Genomic DNA, 27,157 nt, shown 5'->3' with positions numbered 1-27,157 from the left:
CCATGACTGCAATCCAAGAAAGCTCAAGCTCACAGCTAATATCCATGAATTATGACAAACACATTCATTAGTCCAAATCTTGCATGACCAGTTCATCTTAATAATACTGTAACTCAGTTCAAAGTTGAACTAGGTTCACATTAAGCATAAAGCCTTTGCTGTGTCTCACTCATCTTGCCCCTCTAACCCTCTTAATATAAACAATTTTGTTCTCAAAGGCCTGCCATGTTAACCCAAAAACAATTCTCTAAGACTCCCTTGCCAATGTTTTTTTCCAAGGTCACACACCTCCAACAGGCTTCATGACCAGATTTCCAAAGCAAAGTACGATATGCTGCATGCCTATATAATATTCACTGAACAAATATATTTGTTCTTGTGTAAGTGCATGGACTGAGGGATAATGGAAAACACATCAGGAACCCCTTTTTTTGAAGACTATGTTCTAATAGATTTTTAAACTTGATTATGGGCTGTGGAACAGTAATTTATTTTCAGCATTAAATTGGAAATTTCTTTGCTACAGGAAAGGACTACTTACAAATGAACTCAGTTTGTTACAAATTTAGAAGCTTAGAGTTGCTTTCCACTTAACTATAGAATCTTTAGTTGAGTCTCCCTGATGTGACTTCATGTTGTAATTTCAAGTTCAGTGTGTGTGATGAGCCACTCCTACCCTAGAAAGGATAAATGCTAAGCCATGTATGTTCCTTAGAGTACAAGGAAGTGAAAAAAAGGAAGAGTCAGGTTAGAAATTGGGTAAGAGCTCAACTACAATTGATCCACTGACTAAAGTTTTCATGACCCTAATTTTAAGTTTTCAGGAAGTGTAACTGTTTTATTTATACACATTTAGAGAAGAGTATAAATGTCACACAAAACCCATTAGAAATATAGAATTTATTTTTCTTTACATTCAGACAGCAATATATTGCAGATTTGAACATGCCACATCTTGTATCACAGGTGACTGAGGGATCCTATGTTTATAGTTGTGATAGCTATTGCTAGCCCAGGCCAACAGAAAGTGTGTTTCTGGAATGGCTCTCTGGAGATCTTTAAGCCATTAGCAGTGATTTTTGCAGAAGGGTTGTCTTGAAAACCCACTTCATAAAAATTCACTTATCACAGCTACATTATCCAGCTGCTTACTGTATCTTACCTTTACAGCTCCAGATCTCAAGAAAGCCATCTTGACAGTAGCAGTGGACAAGGAGATTGAGGACTTGCCCCTTATCTTCCCTCAGGTAGCAGTTCTCAATAAAGGCAATACCATGTTATAAGGCCACCAAATTCCTCATGGTCCATGAACTGTGCTTTTGACAGGGCAGCTCCTTGCCCATCCTTGAGGGTCTGCAGCCCTTGCTTCCCTTCCCCCCTTGCACATACAGGTGCAAGCTAACCAAGAGAGTCAACCTTACAGCTCTGACAACACCCTAAAACATGTTATTTAAGTCATCTACAACTAAAAGTCTGAGCAACAGGAAAAAGAAATTTTGTTATGTTTAAAGCTTCTGAGTACCATAAACAAGAGGTATCTTCACAACCAGTGTCCTGACAGCATCTGTTCAGTGTACTCCCCTTCATCCTGACAAACTCATGGTGCTTTTGGCCTTTTGTCCCTCCACACATTCAGCTCAAGAATACCAGGAGCTGCAGTGCACCATCACATGAATATGGGGAGGGGGCACAGAGCGAGAAGAGTGAAAAGGGAAGGAGATAGAGACACTGCCCTTGGCAGGCTCTGCACCAGCCACACAGGGAATATGCATACATATGAGGGATTTTGTTGCTCCAGTTTTTGTGTTTGGGGTTTTTTAAATTACAAAACATTATTCCTGCTAAGGCTGGTTGTGCAAAATTAGTTTTCAAGAACCACCACTCAGTCTGACTCTGTTCCTGTAGACAGACTTCCTATTGATCCATTTCTTACTAGCATCTTGCTGTAGTTTTTCTGCTGTTCTTCTTTGAAAGTATCTTTGACTTTTGCTCGTTTCAGACCTCCATCCCTAGAACAGAGCAAGAGAAAAAATAGTAACCCATCATGATTTTTACCACTGTTAGAAACTACGTATTGTATTATCTTAGTCAACTCTAGAGTCTTAAGCTAAAAGATTATTAAGAAAGCTTTTCTTCAAAACTTCTAGAACACCCAAGTTGAAGCATGTTTAATGCTTACACAGTCCAAATTTTGAGTTTAGCCCATTAAAGCAGCCTACTCATGTAGGTAACAGGTTGCACCTACCATAGAAATCTTTGCCAATCTGGGATGCTATTTCCCTAGACTGTAGAGGCAGTCAATCTTCTGCAACACCATAGTCGTTTCTTGCCTTGCATCACTCAGAGGGCCAGTTGGGCCTCGTAGTTGAATGCGTTTGCCAGTTCTCTTCATCAGAATCTTGCTCTCAAGTTTGTTTCATACAGTCCTATGACATCTAGACATTATGCTGCTACCTACTGAGGTAGGACATGAGGCTTTCTGCTCCAACTTCCTCAAGCCCTGTGTTTTATTTTCTGTTGTTCAGCAGCTTTGCCAAGTAACTTCACTTCCGCTCCTTAATCTCAACATGAGAAATAACTGTGAAGGGGCCCTTCTTCAAAAGCATCAAGCCTTTAGGTGAAACTCACTGCATAAGAGCTACATGCTCCACAGACTTTATGCATCTTTTTTTATTTGTACTTTCACATACGTGCATGTGAAGTTATTCCCTCATTGTCTCCTGAGTGGAATAAAGTTGAACATTATGTGTCACAAAGCTAAGGGAGGAAGCACATGTCAAACTAACACGAATAGTCCACCAAGTCTCACAAGGATAGCACCACTCACCAGGGAAGTTCAGTCAGTCCTCCTTGGCGAGCAATGGCTGACCTCACTCTGTTGGCAAACTGAACTGCATCTTCGCCTTCCTTCAAGGGTCATGAATCCAACATAATCAGAGAGAAGTGAATTTGAAACAGACTTCCATAACACTTTTCATCTGCTGCCTCATCAAATTAGCTCACTGCCAAATGATCCATCCCTTATCATGCCAACACAATCTGATGTTCCAATGTGACAATCATTTAGCTCATTCTTCCCCTAAAGTGTTTGAAATTAGGGGAAAATGTTGCTCCAACAGGATGGAACATTAAGACCGTTGCTACTGTGAATAGCACTATATTTACTGCTATCCTTTGCATATTTGATGCACTGCTGATGGTACCAAGCTGCATCAGAAAAAGCTAAGTTCAATCATACATCAAAGTCAACATTAACAAAAGTCTAGTATAAAACTCTGATTTGAAGACATGGGGTGGGGAGGTGTTTTGGGGAGAAAAAAAAAAGACTAAAGAGAGGCACTTACAGACACAGTCAGGTTCTTAAACAGTGATCAGTTAACCAAATGCTAGATTACCTTTCTAACCATTGGTGGCATGTACCAGACGTTGCAGACAATGGCCCAGCTGGTCATTATTCGCAGCAGATAGCTCACAATGTTGTATTTGCTGCTGTTCCAGAACGCGTCTCCGAACTGAGGATCATACTGTAAGGGGTCACAAAACACAATTTGTAGAAGAATTTTAAATACAACCTCTGGTATATTTGAAACAGATTTTAAGGCCTAGTGAAATGTGTTCAGGACTGAGCTATCTTGTGATACTACCAAGGTAACCGGAATGCTGCTCCACAGGCCTGAGAAGTGTTCTTAGCCTGGTCCTTGTATAGTCCCAGCCCAAGGCTGGTTTAAAACCCCATCAAGCTAATCCTAGAGAGACAGTTTTAACAAAGGATGATGAATCAACTAAACACAGGGGTTTTGCTAGATTAAGAGAATTTAGGACATAGAAACTGCTTGCTCTACCTAAGCTTTTAACACAGCATCTTGAAGTCTCAGAATTGTGTGAGATAAAACTGTGAAGGAAGATGAAGAAGATGATGACCCGAAAGATGACCCTGAAAGTGAAACAAGGATTGGAACCAGAAGAGAAGATTTCAGCCGAGACAGGGGATTGTAGTGAACTTTAATAAATGATGAGAATCAAGAACTAAAAGGTTGAGTGGAAATTTACAAAGACTTTGGACTTGGGTAACAGATTTAGGAACAGTATAGAAACTGCACAAGTCCTTCGGATATTGGCCATTCACTGCGGCGTTGGCCCAATTCTGAGTTGTTAATAAAGCAAACCTAGAGATACCCACATCTGGTCATTCTGTTTCTTCCTTGAACACAAGGGATAAAACCCTTGCCCCACAAGACCACCAGAGCCTGTCTCAGATCCAAGGTGGATGCTCTTCAGTCACGTGCCAGAGTAAGAAAATTCACTACTGACACGTTTGCAGCCTGTGCTTATTAGTGCTGCTTGTGATTACATGACAGGTCCAGCAGCAGATGTCACCCATTTGCCCAAACAGACAAGTCTGCTGCAAACTGCCTGATTCTCTTCCCTTCAGTGCTGAGGACTAGCTGAATCTCCCTTCCTTCCAGCTCTCCAGAGGAAGAAGCTGACCCCACCAGGCTGACCCCAGCCAGGCTCCACAGGCTGAAGGCCTTCACTTTCTCCTTTCAGTCACTTATCCTCCCGGAGTCATCCACAACATGGAGCCAATTGCCAGAGCCACTGTGCTTTCGTTAGCAGTTGTACTGAGACAGCTTCCTACCACCCTGGCAAAAAACAGAACCCAAACTTTCAATAGCCAGCTATTTCCACTTACTTTGATTGCAACAGGATAGATTGTCCCTCCTATTTCAAAGCTCCCCTTCTTGAACATCATCACAGATGTATTGTTTATGCAGGTGCCTGTCCAGAAGAGAAACTAAAGTTATTACTTCACACAACCTATCACATTTCAGTAGCAACACTACATCAAGATACAGGTCTTATGCTCACTGAAGAGCAAATGCAGACCCTTCAGGAGTAAGTTAAGCATCTCCCCCTACTTGCTTTCATTCTTTGTCTCGTGACTGACTGCCTGAATGAAGTCAGAACACGTGTAAGACAAAAAGCACAAGGCTGAGGTTAGATCTGTAGGATGGTGAAATATTCACAGGGCAAAAGAAACCATCTTCCCACTTATGCCTACAGCTTCTGCCAGGAGACCCAACAGCATTGTGTTGTTTTCATCTAATCTCACATTAAAGATGAAAAATAGGAGTGCCCTAATAAAATCTAAGCCAGAGGTAAAGATACATTTGAGCACCAGAAGCCATGAAAAGAGAACAGGGATGACATCTACACTGAGTGGAGATAAGGAAAATTCAGCTTACCTTCTGGAAAAATTAAGATCGGGAGCTTGCTTTTATCTGCCACATGTTCCCTGAGTCTGTGGAAGCACAATGAAAGCTTAAAAACCAGCTCCTTTCCACTCTTCTTTAGCCAGACATGCACATTAGAAATATATTTACAAATAACACATTTGTTTAAAACCAAAGGCTTTTACTGTACACTAATTTGTACTTGCTTTTCTGTTTCTGACAAACCTGAAGCTTTGTGCAAGCCATGCCTTAGGCCCCTGGTGCATTATACTGAGACAACATCCTGTTTTCTTTCCTCTGTATTATTTTATTAATGACTGTCAGGGAAGCTAACAAATGTATGTCATTAAGTCAGTCCAATTAACTCTGATCAACTCAACCTGCAAGAAATTACCTACATAAAAGTCTTGTGCAGTGGTCCATCCAGGCTCTGCTTACTTAACAGCAGATTTCTTAAAAAGGAGGACTCCTAAATGCTTACAGCTCACAGGATTTGAGTAACAAGTGGCAAAGCTGTCCTGCTGCACAGAGGCCAATGAGGTGGTGAAGAGGTTCACCTGTCAAAATTAACCTGAAAGTTCTTTAAAAATCAGGAAGAATTTCTCTCAGTACTACACATACCAAATGGGTATGCCTTTGGTGACATTCTGCAGACAACTGCCCTCATAAGCAGCTCACTTGTATAACTAGGCACATTTTTGCCCCTCACCCAAATGAGCAAAGCTTGTTATTTCTAGTGGCTCACAATATTGAATGAAGTCAAGACAGTTCACACCACAGAAAGCCCATTTTTTCATCAGTATTTCTCTTCAGCAGAAAGTCCCAGAATTTGAAGTATCTTTACATCCTTTCAAAACATCTATCTGAATTCATCACACCAGTTATTATGCTGATGGCTACCCAAACAAGATGTTTTGTGACAGTCTGCTGCAATCCAGACCTTATCAGAGCCTCTGCTCTGAACTGTTTCACCCTGTATAAACTTTTCAAGCCTTCCTCAGTGACCTGGGAAGCTGACATTTTGACTGCAGTCTACTGTTCCAAAGCCCACTCAAGCAGGCATATTTGGGTCACTCTGAATGATCCAGTTTGCTGCATACTACCCCTCCAACTCACTCCTGTTGAGCCACTACTACAGTGATTGCTTCCACTTCTACCTACATCTACCCCCATTTCACAGAATCACAGAACCATCTAGGTTGGAAAAGACCTTGAAGATCATCTAGTCCAACCACTGACTTTGCAATGCCCTGAACCATCCTAGCCTACAGTAACGTGGAATTACAGATAACTCATAACCCTGTGATCAGCACTGATAAGCAGCAGTCATCATTTGGAATAAGATAACTAGATACAGCTCCTGCTAAAAGAAGACACTTTCGCAAGTCGGCCTTTTGCCCTCTCATGAGCCCAAGGTTCTAAGTTCCCTGTCTCCCACTGCAACCTCATCAGCTTCTTGGGCTTCCGTCTTTCCGAAGTTCTAATTCCTCATCTGGGTCTTTGATTGTTCCATGCCTCTTTGGGGATTAGATACCCGGGAGTGGCTCTCAGGCACTAGTAGTTACCAGAGTTACAGCAGCACTGCAATCCCCTGCTCCAGCCCACACCTTACCTTTTGGTCACTAGAAGGCGGTCTTTCATTTCTGAGCGTTCAAACCAGACGTGAGGACAGGCCTTGACCGCAGCTCTCTGAATAACTCCCATTAGTCCACCATGAACCTGGCCAACCTGCAAGCCCAACAGGAGCATATGAGACGCCTGAAAAAGTGGAAGTTCCTCTTCTGCACCCCCCTCAAAAAACCCAAACACACTGGAGACTGCAAACCAGGATTGGGCAGTGTCCAGAAAAGCTATTAAAACGCATTCCCTTGGAAGGATCTAGATGCATGTGTGGAAGCAGATCTCAAGTGTTTCACCAGATGGAGCACCTAGCATTGACACTGCCAGGACAACCTCACCAGCATAGAACTTGTAGACCAACTTCAACACAATTTACACTCTTCCCCCCTGACTGGTGCTCAAGCTATTATCTCTCCTGTCAAAATTAAATACTGAACTTCACAATCAATACCCCACAATCTCTCCCTTTCCTGGCCTCTCTCCCTTGGCTGTGGTCGTCACAGATCTCATACCATTGCATAGCATCCATCATTCGTCAAAATGATCGCATCTATTGGTGATGTGTGGTTGGCAACACAGATTCCTCCTTTCTGAGGTTTGTTTTCCCTGCAATTACATTAATTTTTGTTAGACTACTAGCGCACTAATCACCACATGACACACACAGCAGTTTCACAAAGCTGTCAGGTGACTCAGCATCTAGTGTGACATTAACCTGCAGGTCAGGAGAGAGCTGCCCCGTTTCAAAAGGGTTAACTCACACACGTAGAAGTATACACACGCTTTTGTTATCGTAACACCAGCTCACTTACTTGTTATGGTAATGGATAGTACCAGACAGAGCTCTGACAAGGATGCGAGAGCACGTGAGGTGGACCACTTCACTCAGATAGTTTTTCACACTGAAAGAAATAACAGGCATCTGGAGCATCCTGGAAAGCAGCTAGACACACACAATAACTTTCAGCCTACTCAACACAACTCAGGACTGAAATTTTCCTGGTACTCTGGAGCACAGAGGGATATTCCCAGCTCTACCACTCACTCTCTACAGCAGCTCAGCCAAGACATGTCATACCCTTGCTCTCACTTACCCAGGCAAGGCTGTCATCTCCTCACTGGGTATTTTTTTATCCCAGCACTGTTCTCCCTTACAATGTTTCCTCGAGTCTCTCATGACAGTAAGAGGAGCCCATCAGAAACCACCAACTTCACTGCCAAGCCTGGCAAGAAGCCAACCTCAGCCCAAGTTCAAAATGTCACTAAAAGCAAGGCCACAAGCTTGTGGGTGGAGTGGGCTATCAGTAGTCCACCACTTGTAAAATCTGTCCAGTCCTAATCTTGAGCAGTTTGCACTGATGTAACTTGGCAAGTTCATTCCGCACACACCACAGGCAGCACCTACCTGCTGTTTGGCAGCTGTCCCACCATTGTTGTCCCCACAATCATTGAGGTAATCCCAATGGCAGCGAGGGTAAAGCTACAGACAAAAAGAGACATTAAATCAAAATAAGTAGTTTTGCTCGTTTAAATATACTTTTCCCTTTAAAATGGAAAGGGATTGCAGGAATTCAATTATTCCTCAGATGCTTCACATATCCAGTTCTCTAACCCGGTAATTCCCTGACACATTGCTCAAAATCATGGTCCAGCAAAGGCAGCAGATTCAGATCCTCAGTGCATATAGTGTCAGGGAGCGTCAGAGCTCACCCAACTTACGCTTATGTTGACAATACAGACAACTTTGGGGAAGCATTCACAGAAAAGATGACCCACTGGCCCTGACCTACTCTCCCCAGTAAATGGCAAGATAAAAGTGTTCTGAATGGCTTCTTAACCATTCAAAGGTGAGTTCAGGTGGGTTTATCTTCTGTATCTGCTAATGATGCTTTTGGGTTAAAAAAGCTGAGATGCCATTTCTCAAGAAAACACGTATTTACGTGTTCCCAGGCTGACAAAATCCCTCAACACCCACGAGCTTACCGCAGTGGCAGCAGGAAGCAGTACCGCACTATAACCCCGATGCCCCACACTACGCTCAGCCTCAGGCTGATGTAGTGGAAGTTGACATTAGTCCTTGTGAGCAGATTCCAGGACACCAGCTCTTCAGAGGAAAACCTTTGGGTGACTTCATCTTCCACAATAGCCTCAAACCCTTTTCTGCAGAAGTAGAATATGTCAGAGAATTCGAAGTCCACTCGATGCAGACGTGCAATTTCTTTCTCCATAGGTGTTTCATCTCTTTCAATGATACCTTGGGAATGAAAGAGTAACCATGAGGAAATAATTCTATACAGTAACAATCACCCTCCAAATCACTCACTGCTCTGCATTACAAGGCAAGACAAATTTACTGTCCTATGAGAGCAAGATCAGACGGGTAGCTGAACACAGCATACTCAGGCCAGTTTTAGCTCCCCTTCCTCACATAAACACCTCAAGCAGCAAATATATCACATTCTGTTGCCTACTGAAGGTGAAGCAAGGCAGCAAACCCTTTCCCACCATCCCACTTAGCAACTTTACCCAAGACCATCTTATGCTTCCAGAGGAAACCAAGCGAGACCCTGGCCTTCCCATTCTCTTCTCCTGGTGCTCTGAGTATTTAAGGGCATTCAGTCTCCTCCACAGGGGCTTCCCTTCCCCCTAGGCCTGTCTCCTGTCAGACATTCCAGTGTCCCACAGCCACATTCAGCTGAGACATGCTCGACAGCTGCCCGTCAAAGCCCCAGACCACCACAGCTACCTGACATCTGCGCACAGACCAGCTTTGAACTAAACACACCTCCCTCGCTTCACAACACACGTCCTTTCTATATGCAGACAGGACCACACTATTTTTTATTTTAGTTTAAATCAAACAAAAACCCTCCAAAAAAGAGAAAGTCAAAATAAATTGTGCCTAGAGGTACCTTGATGTAATTTAGTTTGTCACTAACAGCTGTGTTTCAATTGAACTCTGCCCACATAATGCCTGGCAATAGAAAAGAAACCTGAAGAGTTCAGAACTGCTGCACAAATAGTCAAGTATTCCCTCTCCTCCCCCCGTTTTGATTTCTTTATATTTATGGTCTGATAAGCACCAATTTCTCACTAGAGCTTTCAAAGGCAAGGACAAATTGTGTAAGCTAAATATAAAGATCAAGTAGCTGCTTTCTGGTAAGCAAGTTTGGCTCCAAAAATCGATGACTGAAGAAATCTAGAGTAACATTTAACCAGAACAACCATCCCCCGAGACACTCAACTAGGATTACAGAGGTCCAAGTTCAGGTTGCTACTCTGTCAGACACCCTCTGACAAGTTGCATAATCTCTGTGCTTCCATGTGGAGATAAAAAAACAGGAGAGGAGGAAGCACCTAACTGTTTTAAGCTACTAGGCACCTTCCCACAAATACACATCCCACAATGTGGAAATCTGCATCCCAAGGAAGTCTTGCCAGCAGAAAAACTCTGTGAATATATCTGCTGTGCAAATCACATGCAACATTTAAAATCACAAGTGACATGGAAAATCTTTGTATTGCACTGCAGCATACATACAAGAAGCTCCAAGATACAAGTCCCACAAATCACTGAGGTAAACGCTAACGAACAACATGCAGGAGAGATGTCACACTGCAACAAAGCCTATTAGCACCTCAGCTCTGAACTTGGTGGCCACGACTTGCAATTCCAACAGTGGACCATCTCAGTGCACTGTTCTATCGCTAGCCTATAAACATAAATCATTAATATGACACATCCAAACACCCACATGCCCTTCAGGATCTAAATTATACAAACATGCACCGCATCAGACATTTAGCACACTGGACTACACTTGTGTTGTGTTTTAAACCCGGACCAGAGGCCTGGTTTGTGGTTCAATTTTTCTCTCAGTCAGTCCTTTAAACCTCCAAGCTGTGAAACATCCAGGACTGTAGGCGAGTGAGCCCAACCTGTCTGCTACAAGCTGCTGCTGGGGTGGGAGACAGCAGCTCATAGCCAAGAAACTGGGCAGGGGAACTCTCCAGCACCCATCGCACAAGTACCGCTCTCCTCTCCAGTTCCCAGGAAAACTGGGAACGCTTCCTCCTTATCCAACCCCTGGTTCAGCACCAGCCAAGCAGCTGGCTCGCCCGGCTCCAAGGCTTGACTGAAACCAGCCCAGGGTTCGAGTTTCACTCACTGCTGGCACAGCCGATAGCAATAGCCGTGGCTGTAGCTTCTTGCCTCACCAGCCTGCACTGTCATTGTCACACGACACCCCACGCACAAGCTGCCTGGCAGCCTTGGCACAAGCTACTCTGAGCCAAGATCTCAGCAGCACCTGAACATATGAACAGAATTAAAACACATGCTGTTCAGGTGATCTTGTAATCAGAAGTAACATTTAATGGCCTTTAATCCCTTGGCCATGGGTAGAGCTGAGTTTGCCAAAGACAGCTAAAAGGCAGCATTATGCAGCAGTACAGCAAACATCACTCGACCTAAAAACGCTGTAGCTGCTGCTTTACTCAGTGTCTCAGCACAATCCCCAAGTCTTTGAGCTCACATACTCTTAGTCAGCTAATTACACCAGGCTCATATTTTACACTATCTACTTACAGTAACATTATTTGCATAAGACTTTCTTTTAGTGGATGTCACTTTCCGAACTCTGACTTAACAGCATTTTTGTGGTTTTTAAACCCACCAACTTGAATTGAACAGCCTTCTGACACAGCCAACACTCACACCAAGAGCTGAGAGCTGGTTATTCTGCTGCGATGAGATAGACATCTAACCTCCAAGCATCTGCTGAGCCAAGAGCTACCACTGGGTCCAGCACATAAACATGCTGCCCTCTAACACATCAGGACTTTGAGGTGACAGCACCAGGTAATTCCCCACACAGCAGCTACACCAGCCAACGTTTTTCTTGGGATTATTCCTTATCACACCAATGCAGGGGCACTGGCTGCCATTTGTGGCAACAGTTGTGAAATACACTGGATTTGGTATTGCAGAGAAAGGTGGTGTCTCCTCAGTCATGCTCTCTTGTCTCTCATATTGAGGGACACTGGATTTTCACAGAATCACAGAATTGTCTAGGTTGGAAGAGACCTTGAAGATCATCCAATCCAACCATCAACACAACATTAACAGTTCCCAACTACACCAGATCCCTCAGCACTAAGTCGACCCTACTCTTAAACACCTCCAGGGTTGGGGACTCCACCACCTCCCTGGGCAGCCCATTCCAACACCCAACAACCCCTTCTGGAAAGAAATGCTTCCTAATATCTAGTCTAAACCTTCCCTGGTGCAGCTTGAGGCCATTCCCTCTTGTCCTATCGCTTATTACTTGGTTAAGGAGACTCATCCCCAGTTCTCTGTAACCTCCTTCAGGGAGTTGTAGAGGGCAATGAGGTCTCCCCTCAGCCTCCTCTTCTTCAGACTAAAAGCTTTTTTTTTTTTTTTTTTAAGGCCTTTGGGGAGGACAATTTTTGCTCTGCCTGGGAACAGGAGAACTTGCCCTTGCACATACATCTGCAATGCTCCCTCCTATCCTGACCCAACTCCTAGTGAGGACTGGATGCTCAGAAAAGATGGAAGAGGTGCTACACATTCTCCTTCAGCACTTCACATGCATATGTGTACACACCATAGACACTTAACCTTTACCCCGTTTTAATCAGCTACTCCATAATTTATTATCACCAGGAATTTCTCCTCCCTCAGTAAATATTGCTTAATACAATTGGGCCTCTCCACCTGTCCATGTTCTGTCACCTCAGGGGATGCCAGCTTATCTACTGCACTGTTAGAGCTACACCTGTCCTGGCCCTTAAGTACTTTCATCTGCATACGGGAACCCAGACTCCTAATCACAAGTCAGACCTATGCTTAAAAAGCTCTCAAAAGCTATATACAGAGCCCAGCTTGGCACTGCAGACTCCACATCTCCCCTGCTCCCCATACCTTCTCAAGTGAGGAATAGTTAGACTCCAGCTTACTGCAGTAAGAGCCACCTACAATGGAAAGAGGTTTTCATTTTCATTTCAAATATAAAAAGGACATTAAAAAGTCTGCTTCAGGCCGCCAGTGCGATAGTGTATCCCCATCCATAAAACCACCTGAACACAGCCTGCATACAATCATCTATATGAATTACCTAGAGTCATTATAGACTCATTCAGGTTGGAAAAGACCTTTAAGATCGAGTCCAACCATAAATGTAACACTGCCAAGTCCACCACTAAACCATGTCCCTAAGCACCACATCCACACATCTTTTAAATGCCTCCTGGGATGGTGACTCAGCCACTCCCCTCGGCAGCCTGTGCCAATGCCTGATAACCCTTTTGGTGAAGAAATTTTTCCTAATATCCACTCTAAACCTCCCCTGGTGCTACTTGAGGCTGTGTCCTCTTGTCCTATCACTTGTCCTCACTCCAACCTCCTTTCAGGTAGTTGTAGAGAACAATAAGGTCTCCCCTCAGCCTCCTCTTCCCCAGTTCCCTCAGTTGCTCCTCTAGGACTTGTTCTCTAGAGCCTCCAGCAGCTTCATTGCTCTTCTTTGAACATGCTTCAGCACCTCAATGTCTTTCTTATAGTGAGGGCCCAGTTCTTGAAAGACAGAGTGGCAACTTGTCATCACAGCTGATGATATCTTGGGCTGATCTCCACTTACTTCTCTGCATGAGCCCAGAGGAGAGGTCCTGGTCACTGAAATGGGAATCCTCCTCTTGGGATACCCAGGCCTGGAGTCAGGGATACCCAGAGGGCTCTGCAGAGGCCATTTTTACTATCACTGAATGCTCCAGAGAGTGGAATGCACTCAGATTAGCCCAGGTTCTGAACTACAGCACATATTAGCACTATACACATTAGTCACACATACAGGGGGGAACAGGCACTTGTAGTTTTATGGAAACATAGCTTATAGAACATAATCTACTAGCTGGGTCCCCTCCTCCTTTACCTTTCTTTTCTAGAGAAGAAAAAACTACATGCCAGAATGATCAGATGTCTAGGAAGAGCACCTACTGCATGGCTAGAGCAGCACAGTTGAATCTCTTGCCCTGTCACTGACCCGTGACACGATGGGACACTATCACCCTTACAGGAAGAAAAGGATATCTTGTTGCATCACTGACAACCTGTGAAACACAGATAGCAGGGCACTGACATTATTTGGAAGTCACTCACCTTGCCTTCCCCTCACCCCAAAAAAACAACCCCACAACTTTCAGGACACTGGTGAGTGATACAGGATGTACTTTGTCAGCCACTTTAAAGTCAGCAATTAAGTAAGACAAATTTTAACCTGTTTTTAAGAGCTGCTGTACAGTACCTCCAGTTTATTATTACAGGTGCTAACTGACAGTCAGATCTGCTACTATCAGAGCCTGTTTCATGCCTGGCCTGCAGATAGTACAATACCAGTGTTTTGATAAAGATATTCCTTTGGAGACAAAACACAGTAGTTCCATCCCATATACTGTATCATGTTCACATGAGCTAATTCATAAAATCAGGTAACAATTGACTTGTCTACTAACTGGCAAGCTGGTCTTGTTTCCAGCTGTGCTGCCTAATGAGGGAGCACACAGAAAATGCTGACACTGATGTCAAAAGCAAGTACTGAGGCAGTCAGGAATCAGGAGAAAACCAAGCACTGGCTGCAGTGCCTTGTGCAGCCTTCTCCTGTTTCTGGGGCAACTTCAGACTGCTCCCTGCACTTACAACTCCAAAGTCCTACAGCCAACTCTGACCTAGTACAGCCTACCACAGCACACACAGAGTATGGGTTAAGATATAGTAGAAGAACTAGTTTCAAAATTAGGCTAAAGGAAGAAATATGAAGCAACTCTTCAGCTGCCTTTCTACAGATAATGATTTAAGAAGTTCATCTGGGAAACACAGTTAACTCCAGGGGGTGAAACACCACATGCTTCCATCCAGCAGTCCTACAACAGAACAAGCACGAAGCTTGGGAAAGAAAAGTGCTGTCCCCTAAACATTCTCCTCCGAGATCATAAGTGTACTCTGATGATGGGAGGACTAAGACAGCTGGCCAGCAGCCCAGCAAAGAGACCTAAAGCCAGCTTTCAAGACAAAAATCAAGCTCATAGCATATTTCAAAAATTTCCCTCAACAGAGGACAGTCTCCATCTTAAGCTCTACTTCGTTTTGTTAAACTTAATGTTATTTCATACCCTTTATTTCCTCATCCCCTGATTTTTCAATCATTCAGTACAAGTCAGTAAAAGCAGCATTTCATTCTGCAGGAACCGTTCTTGTGCCAGTAGCATTGCAAAACAATTCGACGTAACAGTTAGCTTGTAACCACCCCACCTCTTCCCCAGTTCTCTCACGCACACATCTAACTTCTCCATTTGAAGGGATTCAGTTCTCCTACTTTAGAACATCAGTCTTACCAATTTGACTTTACCCCAAGCTCTCACCATTAGTAGCAGGAGTCTTTAGCATCTGTGGCTGTGGCTTTTTGACACCTTTTTCTATCCGTATGGTGGCCCACTGTTGAAGAGAAAGAAAACAATTTCACAAATGTAGTACTGACTTAAGAAAAAGAGTCACCTAAAAAAGCAACAGTTAATCAGACAGGTTGTGATTTTCAAAGAATATCATTACCAAGTAATCACCATCCATCTTCCTCAGAGATGTGTCCACAAACCCACACACAGTTCCTCTGAAGAAACACTGCCTCGGTGTATTTAATAATCAAAAAAAACCCACTCAGTGCTGGCAAGTACTTCTCAACTCTGCTTGCCTGTCTTCGGCAAGCTGACTCAGTGCTTCACAGGTGTTTCAGCTGCAGTTCAGACACACAGCCCCGCCAAGCCTGACGGGCCTCAGTCTGCCTTGCTACTTGCACACCAGCCACGGAGCCGTGGCTGCACAGAAAGCTCCACAAGCCGAGCTAGACAACAGCCCCTGAGCACACAGCATGTGCTCACAGAGCTGACACATCGCAACTCAGCTTGTCTTCTTTCAGAGTAGTTTCACCATACTGGAGCGAAAAAACACAGTCCTGACTGGATTAAGTCAAACTGAGGCCTGCACACAGCTAACTCTGCTAAAAACCAGAACAGCACTTGCAGTCATGGTTAGTCTTATTTAAGTTCAGTCTCAGTCTAAAGAGGATCGCACCCAGGATTTTTCCAAACTCAACAAAACTGAAATTTCCCTTGACTCTGCAACTGCTCATTTCTTGGCATTTTAGAACTCTGAGCAGCAGAGAAACAGGTCAAAACACCAGATGTAGTGTATAGCTGGAGAGAGCCCCTTTCCCTGCCCTTGGGAAGAGCTGTCAGCTCACTAGGGTTAACCTGTTCTTTTCTAGTGGCTAGGCTGGGAGAAGGAGATTGAAATAGGTGATAAAGTAAGCTCTGCTCTCCAAGTGTCAAAGCTTCCCAGCAACTCTGCTCCCTGCAAATCACTGTGGCAGAACCACAGGTGTGTCAGGAGACCTCCTCATTTCCAGCCTGGATGGTTCTGGAGCCAGTTTAACCTCTTCTCAGGCCAAAAGGCTTTCTTCACCTTCAGCTGACTCAGTTCCACACAGTGCTTTTAAACAGCCCCTCTTCCTCCTACATCTCAACTCATTTTTACTGGGTTAACGATTACAAGCCCTTTGCTGCCCCAAAGCCTGCCTGTGATGACAGAGTAGCCCTTATGGCCTGGATCCTTCCTTTCCCTATGGGGCAGCTTTGCGGAGGGACGGAAAGCTCAGCCAAAGAGGACTGACTGTGTGGCTCCCCGTTACACACATTAATTCCTCCCTTACGAGACTTAATCCTGTTTCTAGGAATGCTGTTATAATAGGCATTTCCAAGACAGACAGATGACCTGGCAGCAGTGAGCTCATATCAAAAGATCAGGACATTATCCTGTTCAAACCGTAACAATTTAAGCAGTATCAAAGGCATACTTTTTTTTAACAGCATACAGATGGTCCTCGCTGGTCTGCCTAGAAAGGACCCAGACCAATGTTAAACCATGCAGTTTTCACCTCCAACAGAGCTGTGAGGCATCTGGGGATGCAGTTCCCTTCTGAAGGGTCAGTATCCTGACTCATGAAGATAATCTCCACCACATAACTTCCCAGGAACAGACAGGACTGCTTGCTATATTGGGCCTTGCTGAATCACAACCTACCCTGTCAATATATTTGTTTTCTCAGTCCTGCTGCTAAGGCAATAGCTGTTCCAAGAACTAATTTTACCTGTAGGAGTAACTCAGTACCTTCCAGCTACACATCATCCTTGGCAGTGCTAGGGCCATAAAAGATCTGGGAAATACCAAAATGAAACATAATTCAAGGAAGAAACTATTCACAATACCTCCATTTCTACATTTTTTTTCCACTAAATTGATTTGGGGGTACACACCAACCAGCAAATACATTGACACAATCATTCTCTGATCAGACTTGAACCACTGTATTCAACAAATTAAAATCTCTGTAAGCAGGTAAGTCACTTATTACATTGAAGAGTCAGAACATACTTGGCTAATGGGTCTCAGCCATATACACTAGCTGAGAAAGTAAGTTTTCATCTTCCAAATACTCTAAAACAGGTAATCAAAACCTAGCCCACCAGTAACCCTGTCATAGAAGGCCACCAAATTCATCAGGCCCTTAGTGAAGCATGTTAGCTGTCACCAGTCACCTCCTTAATTTCCATGTGCCCTAGCATAGTTTCCAGGAGGATATGTTCCATGATCTTGCCAGGCCCAGAGGTGAGACTGAACAGCCTGTAGTTCCCTGGGTCCTCTTTATTTCCCTTGTTAAAAGGGGCGGTTATGTTTCCCCTTTTCCAGTCAGCAGGAACTTCACCAGACTGCCAGGACTTCTCAAACATGATGGACAGTGGCTTGGCCACTTCATCTGTCAGTGCCCTCAAGACCCATGGATGCATCTCATCAGGTCCCATGGACTTGTGCACCTTCAGGTTCCTTAGAAGGCCTCAAACCTGATCTTCTCCTGCAGTGGGTGGTTCTTCCTTCTCCCAGTCCCCACCTTCACCTTCTGCAACTTGGACAGTTTAGCTGGAGCCCTTGCTGGTGAAGACTGAGGCAAAAAAAGTTGTTAAGTACCTCAGTCTTCTCTATACCCCAGGCAACCAGATCTCCCTTTTCCTTCCAGAGAGAGCCTACATTTTCCCTAGTCTTCCTTTTATCTCCAACATACCTGTAAAGGGTTTTTGTTGCCCTTGACTTCCCTGGCCAGATTTAATTCTATCACGGCTTTGGCCTGCCTAACCTGATCCCTGGCTACCCAGACAGTTTCTCTATACTCCTTCCAGGCTACCTGTCCTTGCTTCCACCCTCTACAGGCTTCCTGTGTTTGAGCTTGTCCAGGAGCTCCTTGTTCATGAATGCAGGCCTCCTGGCAGTCTTACCTGACTTCCTCTTTGTTGGGATGCACCACTCCTGAGCCTGGAGGAGGTGATCCTTGAATATTAACCAGCTTTCTTGGGCCTCTCCCCCCAGGGCCTAATCCCTTCTTACCCTGTCAAGCAGATCCCTGAAGATGCCAAAGTTCGCTCTCCTGAAGACCAGAGTGGTGAGCTTGCTGCACACTCTCCTCGCTGCCCTACGGATCTTGAACTCCACCATTTCATGGTCAGTGTAGCCAAGGCTGCCTTTGAGCTTCACACTCCCCACCAGCCCCCTCCTTGTTGGTGAGAACAAGGTCCAACATAGCACCTCTTGTCGTTGGCTCCGCTGTCACTTGGAGAAGGAAGCTTTCATCAACACATTCCAGGAACTTCCCGGATTGCTCACGCACTGCAGCAATGTCCTTCCAACAGATATCAGGGTGGTTGAAGTCCCCCATGAGGCCCAGGGCTTGTGAACAAGAGGCTGCTCCTGTGTGTCTACAGAGAGCCTCATCCACTCGGTCTTCCTGGTCAGGTGGCCTGTAGCAGACCCCCACTATAACATCTCCTGCCCCTGCCTTCCCTTTAATCCTGAGCCATAAGCTCTCCTGAAGTTACAAGTCCATGCTAGACAGGGTCAAAAAGTTTGAGCCTCAGCACAAGCCACTGAGACAAAAAAGTTTGCAACATCCTACTGTACTGCAGTATTTTTGACACTTGGCTATGCAGAGGCAGCAGTGGACTCTTCCCGAAGCTGACAAAAAGTGCAAAGTCACATAACCCAAGTAAGTTCCTACTGCTTAGATGCATTTATCTGCCCCATTCACAAAAGTACATTCCTGATTCCAAAATAGTCTGGCCTTTGGTCCACAGGTTCATCTTACTCCAGAAAGCTGCAGTACCCCACCTGGGGGACGGGGGGACAGACAGGGGCACAGAGAAATGCTGGAGAGAATAGTTCCCTTTGCCCTCTAACCCATGCCTTCCCAGGAGATGGGAGCACCGCCACAAGCTTGACACCAGAGTGGCACGTTGTACAAAGGTTGCACAGAGCGTTCCAGGGGACAGCTGACTTGTGCTCCACAAATCAATAGCTGAGGCAGTTTTACTCTTGGTGTCAGATCTCCCAGGGGATTTAAGCATGCTTCCTAAAACCAGCAAGGATGAGACCAGCTATCCCTCTTGGCCAGGAGCCTTCGGGCATTCACAAGGGCCCATGTCTACCAGATGGTACACCAAACCAGTCCTCTATGTCAGCTTTCTTCTTCTCTCAATCCACTATATTTCCAAAAACTATGCATGTTCCAACAAACAAGCAGCAAGACATTTTTACTTAATCTAATCTGCTTATTCTCAGGCACCTGAAATAAAGGCACTATCATCAAAACCAAAATTTGAACACTGATCAAGTGAAAAGCTTGCTTACACCCAATTTGGAGAACAAGTGACAGTGCATGCAGCAATGCGAGTAACTTCCCTTCCTTCCCGCTAGCTAGGGATTTGCAGCACCCATCACCGTTTCAGCTGGTTCCTATGCTAAAGACCAGCTTTATGCTACAAAGAGCCATCGCAATGTAAGCTGAGCCATCCCACAGAGGGGAAAATAATGTGTTTGTGTACTAGAGATCAAAAAGTGTGAAAAAATTATAAGCCATAGCCTCCATTCTACTCTGAAGATGAACAAAAAGCAGACTGGCAGGTCTTCTGGATTTATCACTTACCAGTAACACTGACACAAATCTACGTGGCTTCTCCCAGATTGTCAGCTGGTGCTGAGCTGGCAGTCTTGAGTACCTTGGTGCAGACCTAAGCCTTTAGCAGGGATTCCTGAAGCAGTTTTGGGGAATGAGCGTAAAACACCAGGCTCCTGAACAGATTAAAAATAGCTTTGCAGCTGGGGCTACCCACTGAACTAATACATAAAGTTAAAACACATGATGATCACAGAAACTACACAATACTGCTACAGGTCTGATTCTGAAATTTTGATATTCCAACTACTCAGGACAAAGTAGTTTGGATGCTTTAAGCACACAAGGCACAGTCTGAAGATACTACACTTCGCTAAGCAAGGAAAATGTATTAACCTTTCACTGAGAAGGTTTTTCTCCTCATCCTCATAGGAAAGGCTTCTAATTTATCAGCACCTTAAAAAAACCAAACACACAGCAAGTCAACAGCCTATACAAAATGCCAAAAGATCCATTTCATTTATGCATCACTAAGCAATTCCCATATACATAGGGCCTATGCAGTACTTGAAAAAGATCCAATTAGACCTCAGAGGCAAAAAATCACACATTTACAAGAGACATCAAAAAAAACTTACTCCAAAGCCAAGCTTGACATGTTGTTTCATGGAAGCACATCTAGAGACACTTTGTTAGGATCAATCATAAGTCAAGTTATTTGGAACTATTTCAGGGACTTCCCCTGTTTCCCTAACAGAGCTTTGCCTTTCACCCCATTTATCACCTTTACATCACCTCTGGCTTAATAGCAATGCTTGACAATTATTCAAAAGAGAATTACTGATGATGACTGAAATTTGGAGTCATATGGAGTTAGATCACTGGTGATCCCTTACTTAAAGGCACTGCCAGGTCATGTTCAGGGCAAAAGTTTATATGCTAATTTAGATGCAACTCCTCCTTGGAAGCTCTCCAAACCTCAGTAACAGCAAGATTTCACAGCACCTCCCATCCAATGCTACATTGTTTAATGCAGCAAAACCTGCATGCCAATTATTGGGTTGTTTCGTGTGAGGAGTAGAGGAAAACACCACCACAAACAGGAGCAACCATCTCTGAGTGAGGGCAAAAGGTCCTCTGTGGTCTCCCAAGCCATCTTTTCCTCATTCTGATGGGACATCCTTGTCACTGCCTCCAAGCAGCTTTCCAAATTCTTCTGCACACAAGTTGTATAGCAAGTCCTTCCTGATGAACAGGTATCCAAACAACAACAGAGTCCAGCTTTACAGGAAAACACCAAAGGCATCAGCAACAGAAACACTGAACAGCTTCTTTACACCAGCTCCACAAACTGTTACTTTAAGGCAAGCTCTGAATACAGCTGCTGTTATTTTAACAGCATTTGCTTAACAACGGTATCAGAAATACCAGTGTTCATATGATGTGAAATTGAGAGCAGTTACAGATCAGAATTGACCAGAAGGATGCTGTATTAGTTAGCAGAGGGTCACCCCCAGCTGTGCCAACCTTACTTAACATGCAAGGAGCCTTGGTTATTAATCTGTGGAAAACATATATAATCTTTCATGGGACTGGGGTCTAAGTTCAAATCATAGAATCATTTAGGTTGGAAAAAACCTTTAAGATCATCCAGTCCAACCATAAACCTAACACTGCCAAATCCACCACCAAACCTTGTCCCCAAGCACCACATCTAACATCTTTTAAATACGTCCCGGGATGGTGACTCAGCCACTTCCCTGGGTAAGCAGACAGCATATTGCAGGGAAAGACAAGAATCTGACAAAAATCACCTCCCCCCTCCACAAAGTGAGTGTGTCACTAGAACTAAGAAGGATGAAAAAAGGGGAAAAAACCCCAAACATGTAGAAGTATGTGAGAACTCTTGAATCCCACTGCTACTTCAGGCCTGATGCTCTAAGATGCCAAGTACATGGCAAAGACAACACTCAGGTAAGCAAGATGTTATCCTGCATTCTTAGCAGAACATTCAGAGTTTTGTATTCTTAGGTTATTTATAAGCATCCTGGGACTATGAGATTACAGAGCTATAAGTTATTACCATGGAACCCCTAGAAATCCACACTCTTCTATCGTTTAACTGTCACACAAGTGACTGAAGTACCCAGCTGGAGACAGAAGTTAACACATTTAACCTCAAGATTATGCAGCAGATTTTCTAAAATACTATTCCCAAAGTCAGTCCAAGCCCTGTAAACGGGGATGCGTCATTCATATCAGGCACATCTCCAAGACGTGCCTCTTGTTAACATCTGAGCTGGCAGCCTTCAGTTACTCCCTCACTTCAGATTTCTCCGTTTCTCCTCTGCCCGGCAGTTCTTACACAGACAGAGGCCTTCACTGACACTGCGCAATGACATTAGTCAGCAGAGCTTGCTTCAAAGGCCACTGAGTTAAAGAGGAAACAGTCAAAAACCCACAATGATTCACCTATTTATTAGCTTACCCATTCCCCTTTTCCCTTCCCCACCCTTACACCCAGAACCACACACAATCCTGAGGGTGGTTCATGGGAAGAAGCTGCAGCCTGGCATACCCGAGACAGGACGTAACAGCCCATTCCACCTACCCTGCACAGCCACCACATACAGTTTCACCACAGCCATTTCCCCTACAGGTATATTATTCTCAAGTTTAGGTCCATTCTCATTGTCAGGGTCATCTGCAACACAAGTACCTTTGGCTGCACCCCCTAGCTACCAAATGCACATTCTCTGCAGGGCAGCAGCAGCTATTAGAAATTGCTTCTGCTACAAGGGGCCATTATTAAACCCAGATGGATCAGCTGCAGGACATGAAAAACACCTACTACTTCAAGCATCTGTTGTGCATTACAGCACAACCAGCAAAACCAACCACCCAAGAAATGCTTTCTCTGCTAACTCCAAGCCCCACAACAGAAGAGCCTTGAGAGATCAGGGAGAGGGGGGAGTGCATTCAAACTGCTTGCAGCTGTCAACAAAGCACTAGCCTAAAAATACACAATAACATCATGCTAGTTACAGCCAGGCTGTTTCTTAACACAAGTGTGACTTAGTAACTTCACTTCCCTCAGGCCAGCGCATTTCTTAACACTTCACAAGTAACATGCACTACGCAGTTTAAAAATAAATGTTTTCCCTTTAGAAAGGGTAAACAGGGCAGTCTGCCACAAGTGTTGCTGACAAGTCTCTGGGAGCTAGGCGCACCCCAAAAAACACAGCAGACTGGGGGAAAAAAAAGTGTATTGGAATTACTTAACAGGGTGAGCAGCAGTCTGTCAAGCAGAGATCATCACTCAAGGGGATCATTGCTATCGCTACTGCCAAATACATAGGCACACAGGCTAAACTAGTCCTCCAGATTTTCTACAAACTGATGGGAATAGGGAGAAGTGCAACATGCCGTGATGATTGCAAGAGGCAGTCCCCAGCATTTCAGCAATAGGAAAGATTTCTGTGCAAGCGATTTCACAAGCATCAGCGTGGCAGGTCACTAGCACGGACTAGCTCCTCATAGGAGCAAACAGCTGCTGGAGATGCTTTTGTAGCAGTAATCCAACATTTAAAAAAAAGAAACATGCTAACATTGTGCCAGAGATCCTTCTATTAACACTGAAAGGGAAGCCACCAGCAGAAGTGAGCAGTTTTGTAGAAGTTTGCTTAATTTGGTAAGACAATTCAGAAGCATGTTAATGCACCTGAAGGATGTGAGGGGGGAAGCAGGTTTTCTAACAGCAAGTGGTCTGCCTGCCATACTGCATTCCTCTGGTATTACCACAGCTGGTTATGCTTTTCTGCTCTTTTTTCCTTTTTCACATAGGAAAAAAAAAATATATAATCACACAGAAAAAAATAGATACTCCATATAAAGCTGGCCATCCCTAGTGCAGTACTTAAGGGTCAAATGGGACCCAGAACACAGCCCAACAGGAGAACACTGCTGTCTGTACATGCTGTATTTTTGCTTAGAAGCACGTGCCTTGCTGAGGCAGCGCAGCATAGAGAAAAACCTATTGTGCACTAACTGATCTCCCTTGTCAGTAATACCACATAGTCAAAGTACAAGAACACTTTGTTCCTAAAAGGAGCTTTTCCCCTCCCTTTTCTAGGGCCGTACTTGCACCACTGGGAACAAGCTTCTGCCCTCCTGAAACCAGCAGGAACAGATTTATTTTTATTGGCAGGAAAAAAATTCAAGCACAAGTCCAGTATCATCCTCAACTTGCTCCATACCACAGCATAGACAACAACTGAACACCACAGACTCATTTTTATATGCCTTGTTTCATCTGACATGACAGCAGACCACAGTGAACTGTACCACACAACAGCGATCCCAGACAGAACTAAAGACTCTTCATCTACTTAGTCTCTGGTACCATGGTGCCCAAACTGACAGACTTGGGCCCTCACAACAGATTAGCTTGAATAATGCACATGCCATTACCTGACAATATATGCTGTGTAGGAAACAAACCGCATAGTCCCTGTGCTCCCACTGTGCCAACACCTGGGATATAAAGAGGCAAAGCCAAAGAGCAACTTGGTATCCAGCTGAGGTGCACGAACAGCCACCACTTTGCAGACAGTTCCCGTGATCTAGCCCAAAGAGTCAACGAAGGCAGCAGAAGCAGCACCATCCTGACTGAGTGCTCTGCAGGCCCAGGAGCCCACCCTCCTGCAAAGAGACACAGACGACCACCTTGGCTTTCAGCCCCGGATCTCCCAAGAGGAAGCTTAAGGAAGCTATCAAGTTAACCACTGTGCTGAAAAAGGTCTCAGCCATCAGAGACTGCAGCACCCTATGACTCAACACAGCCACAAAACAGACTGCTGCTTCTCAGGAGAAAACCTGCACACTCAATTCAACAGCCCAGGAAGCTTCAGGCACCTGGGCAACTGCACAAGGCTAGCAGCTACATATTTAACACTTTCCATTGTTAACATGATTTTTGGCAGGGAAAAGTCAGGTGTGACAACACATATCTTGCAGTGGTTCTTGCAGGCACCACTTGGAACTGGCTGGCAGACTATCAGCCTGTCAGGCTGCTAACCAAGACAGACTTGTGAGCCAAAAGACATTTCACAACAAGACACTTACTTTCAGGGATTCTCCCCATGCAGGTATTCTGAGGGCATAAAGAATTCACAGGCAGAGCAAGGCCAAGTTGAGGTAAGTGGATTACCTAGGTGGACTGAGCTTCTTCACTCTCCTGTAGCAAGTCCAAGTTACCAGACTCTTCTCCTCAGAAGACTTCCCAATTTGTCACTGGCTTCTCTTTTTTATATATAGATAGTATTTTATATAGATAATGTTTGTGTACAATATAATTATGCATTAATATCATATTTTAAATATAACAAATGTCATGTAATTCCAGAAAATATTTCATGCAAAAGTAATGGCAACTCTCAAGATAAGTCATTATTTCCTCCCTTAGGCATCAGAAGAGCTCTTACAAGTCACCATCATCAATATGCCATCAGCTGCTCCTCCATATTTCTGCCCAAGACATTTTGGGTCACCTCCTGCCACAACACTTGTTGACACTAAAAAAAATAATGATTAATGATCTAAGGATAAAGAATGTGAATTGTGGTTAATCACACGTGAAGGCAAGTCATCCAAACAAGACTATCTTACTAGGCCATCTGGATTGCTCCCTCAGGCCATTGTGACCTTCACCTTCTCACCTTCTGCTATACAAAAATTTTCTTCCAGTAACAACCACATTTCCTACCCTTAACAGTTATCCTCACACCATTCAGGGCCCCAGAAATTACTTCAAGTAGGTGCACTTTCACCAAAAGCCTTAAACATTTTAACTTAAGATGCATTTAACAGATGCCATTTTTATTAGGTGGCTGGTGGGTTTTTTTGGCAGCGCACCAAGGATCCTGAAGGCACTGAACTACATGAGCAAGGTTTGACTGAAAACCTCATCGAACAAGTTGAAATTAGACAAAACCTACTTTCCATAGTCACATACTGATGCATATCGCGTTGCCAAAGACTGTGCCTTGCATCATTTTACTTTTCCTTCTTACAACTGCTTCATTGGTTTGGGTTCCCCTCCTCCTTGAAAAAAAAAAGCATAAAGATTTAAACCAGATCATTTCCACTTGCCATTTGAAAACACCCTTCCTCACCACCGTGAGCTTCAGAAGGAGCATTTTCACACACATAAAAACTAAACCACATCCAGAAATCAGTTCCTTTGCGAGAAACCTGCTATTTCAGAGAATTTGGGGGAAGACAGCGACTGAGGCGCTCAACTCCGATGGCAGTCCGTATCTCTGAGCATCAGCACTCCTGGCACTTGCTGTCACAGGCACTGGGGATGCTGCCAGGCTTTTATATCCAAGCACGCAGTTTTTCTCTTGGGTGGGGAACAGCTAACACCAAGCAGAGACAACCGCACCCAGGACATGGTACAGCCTTAGGTAACAAGGTTTATTTCACACTCCTGCGGGTTCAAGGAGCACACGCCGGAGTCTGCATAACCACTAAATTCGTACAGATTTCGGTCTCTGCCTAAGGGCTTGAATTCCAAAACTACAAACGGATGACGCCAGACAGGAGGGAACCGACCCCCTCCCCTCCGCGGCCCTCGCTCCCCAAGACGGGTCGGGGGCACAGACGCTCCTCTGGGCTCCCCAGCCCCGGGCAGGGCCTCACGGGCGGGACCGGCCCCTCACCTGCCCGCTGGGCCTCCGGGGGGCCGCCACCGCCCAGGGCGCGGCGGGAGGCGGCGGAGCACTTACGCTTCCTCCGGCCGGAGCCCGCCGGCTCCCCTCAGGACGAGACACAAACGCGCCGGCCGGCGCCGCAGGCCGGACAGCAGCAGCCCAGACCGGGGGAAGGGGAAACAGGCCCAGCCGCCCCCCTCACGCCGACCCCGGGGGCGCCATTTTGGAGTCCCTCGGGGTGGCGGGACAGGCCCCGCGGGCCACCCCGGCGTGTTCGGGAAGGGCAGCGGGCTGAGGGGACAGCGGACCCCGCCTACCTCCAGCGTCTTCACCAGCACCCACATGTAGGCCTCGGAGATGCCCAGCGAGACGCCCAGCGCCGAGGGCAGCACGATGAGGGCGAGCACCAGCGCCAGCCACACCGCGCCCACCCGCGCCGCCACCGACCCCACGTCCTCCATCGCGGGCAGCGCCCGACGAGGCCACCAACACCGTCCCCTCCGCCGCCCTAAAGCCCCGCGGCCGC

The 27,157-nt window shown here is 45.1% G+C and overlaps 1 protein-coding gene across 4 annotated transcripts; it reads right to left on the bottom strand.

The window, feature by feature from the left end:
- Window positions 1-885: 885 nt before the first annotated feature.
- On the bottom strand, window positions 886-27,157 carry LOC141923174 (glycerol-3-phosphate acyltransferase 3). Of its 4 annotated transcripts, none has more exons than XM_074823785.1 (12): window positions 26,949-27,157; window positions 15,288-15,360; window positions 8,838-9,108; window positions 8,260-8,334; window positions 7,667-7,756; window positions 7,367-7,460; window positions 6,847-6,962; window positions 5,247-5,302; window positions 4,694-4,779; window positions 3,396-3,524; window positions 2,828-2,907; window positions 886-2,009 (listed from the first exon to the last, which is right to left on the bottom strand). In XM_074823785.1, the coding sequence occupies exons 1-12, from the start codon at window positions 27,090-27,092 to the stop codon at window positions 1,883-1,885; spliced, it is 1,341 nt and encodes a 446-aa protein (XP_074679886.1). In that variant the 5' UTR covers window positions 27,093-27,157; the 3' UTR covers window positions 886-1,882. The 4 variants fall into 4 exon arrangements, with proteins under 4 accessions (XP_074679886.1, XP_074679888.1, XP_074679887.1 ...); XM_074823787.1 differs by lacking the exon at window positions 26,949-27,157 and adding an exon at window positions 25,915-25,957; XM_074823786.1 differs by lacking the exon at window positions 26,949-27,157 and adding an exon at window positions 20,557-20,601.

This window comes from Strix aluco, chromosome 4, assembly GCF_031877795.1.
Source record: "Strix aluco isolate bStrAlu1 chromosome 4, bStrAlu1.hap1, whole genome shotgun sequence".
Lineage (NCBI taxonomy): Eukaryota > Metazoa > Chordata > Aves > Strigiformes > Strigidae > Strix > Strix aluco.
The sequence above is the reverse complement of the archived record's forward strand: the minus strand, read 5'-3'. Positions and strand labels throughout refer to the sequence as shown.

Bases quoted from the DNA above. Each gene is read 5' to 3' on its own strand.
- LOC141923174 (XM_074823785.1), bottom strand. From the start codon at position 27,092: ATGGAGGACGTGGGGTCGGTGGCGGCGCGGGTGGGCGCGGTGTGGCTG. The intron at 7,757-8,259 runs GTAGGTGCTGCC...TATTTCTTTCAG, and splicing joins GGACAGCTGCCAAACAGCAG to TGTGAAAAACTATCTGAGTG. The intron at 6,963-7,366 runs GTATGAGATCTG...TTGGGCTTGCAG, and splicing joins ATGATGGATGCTATGCAATG to GTTGGCCAGGTTCATGGTGG.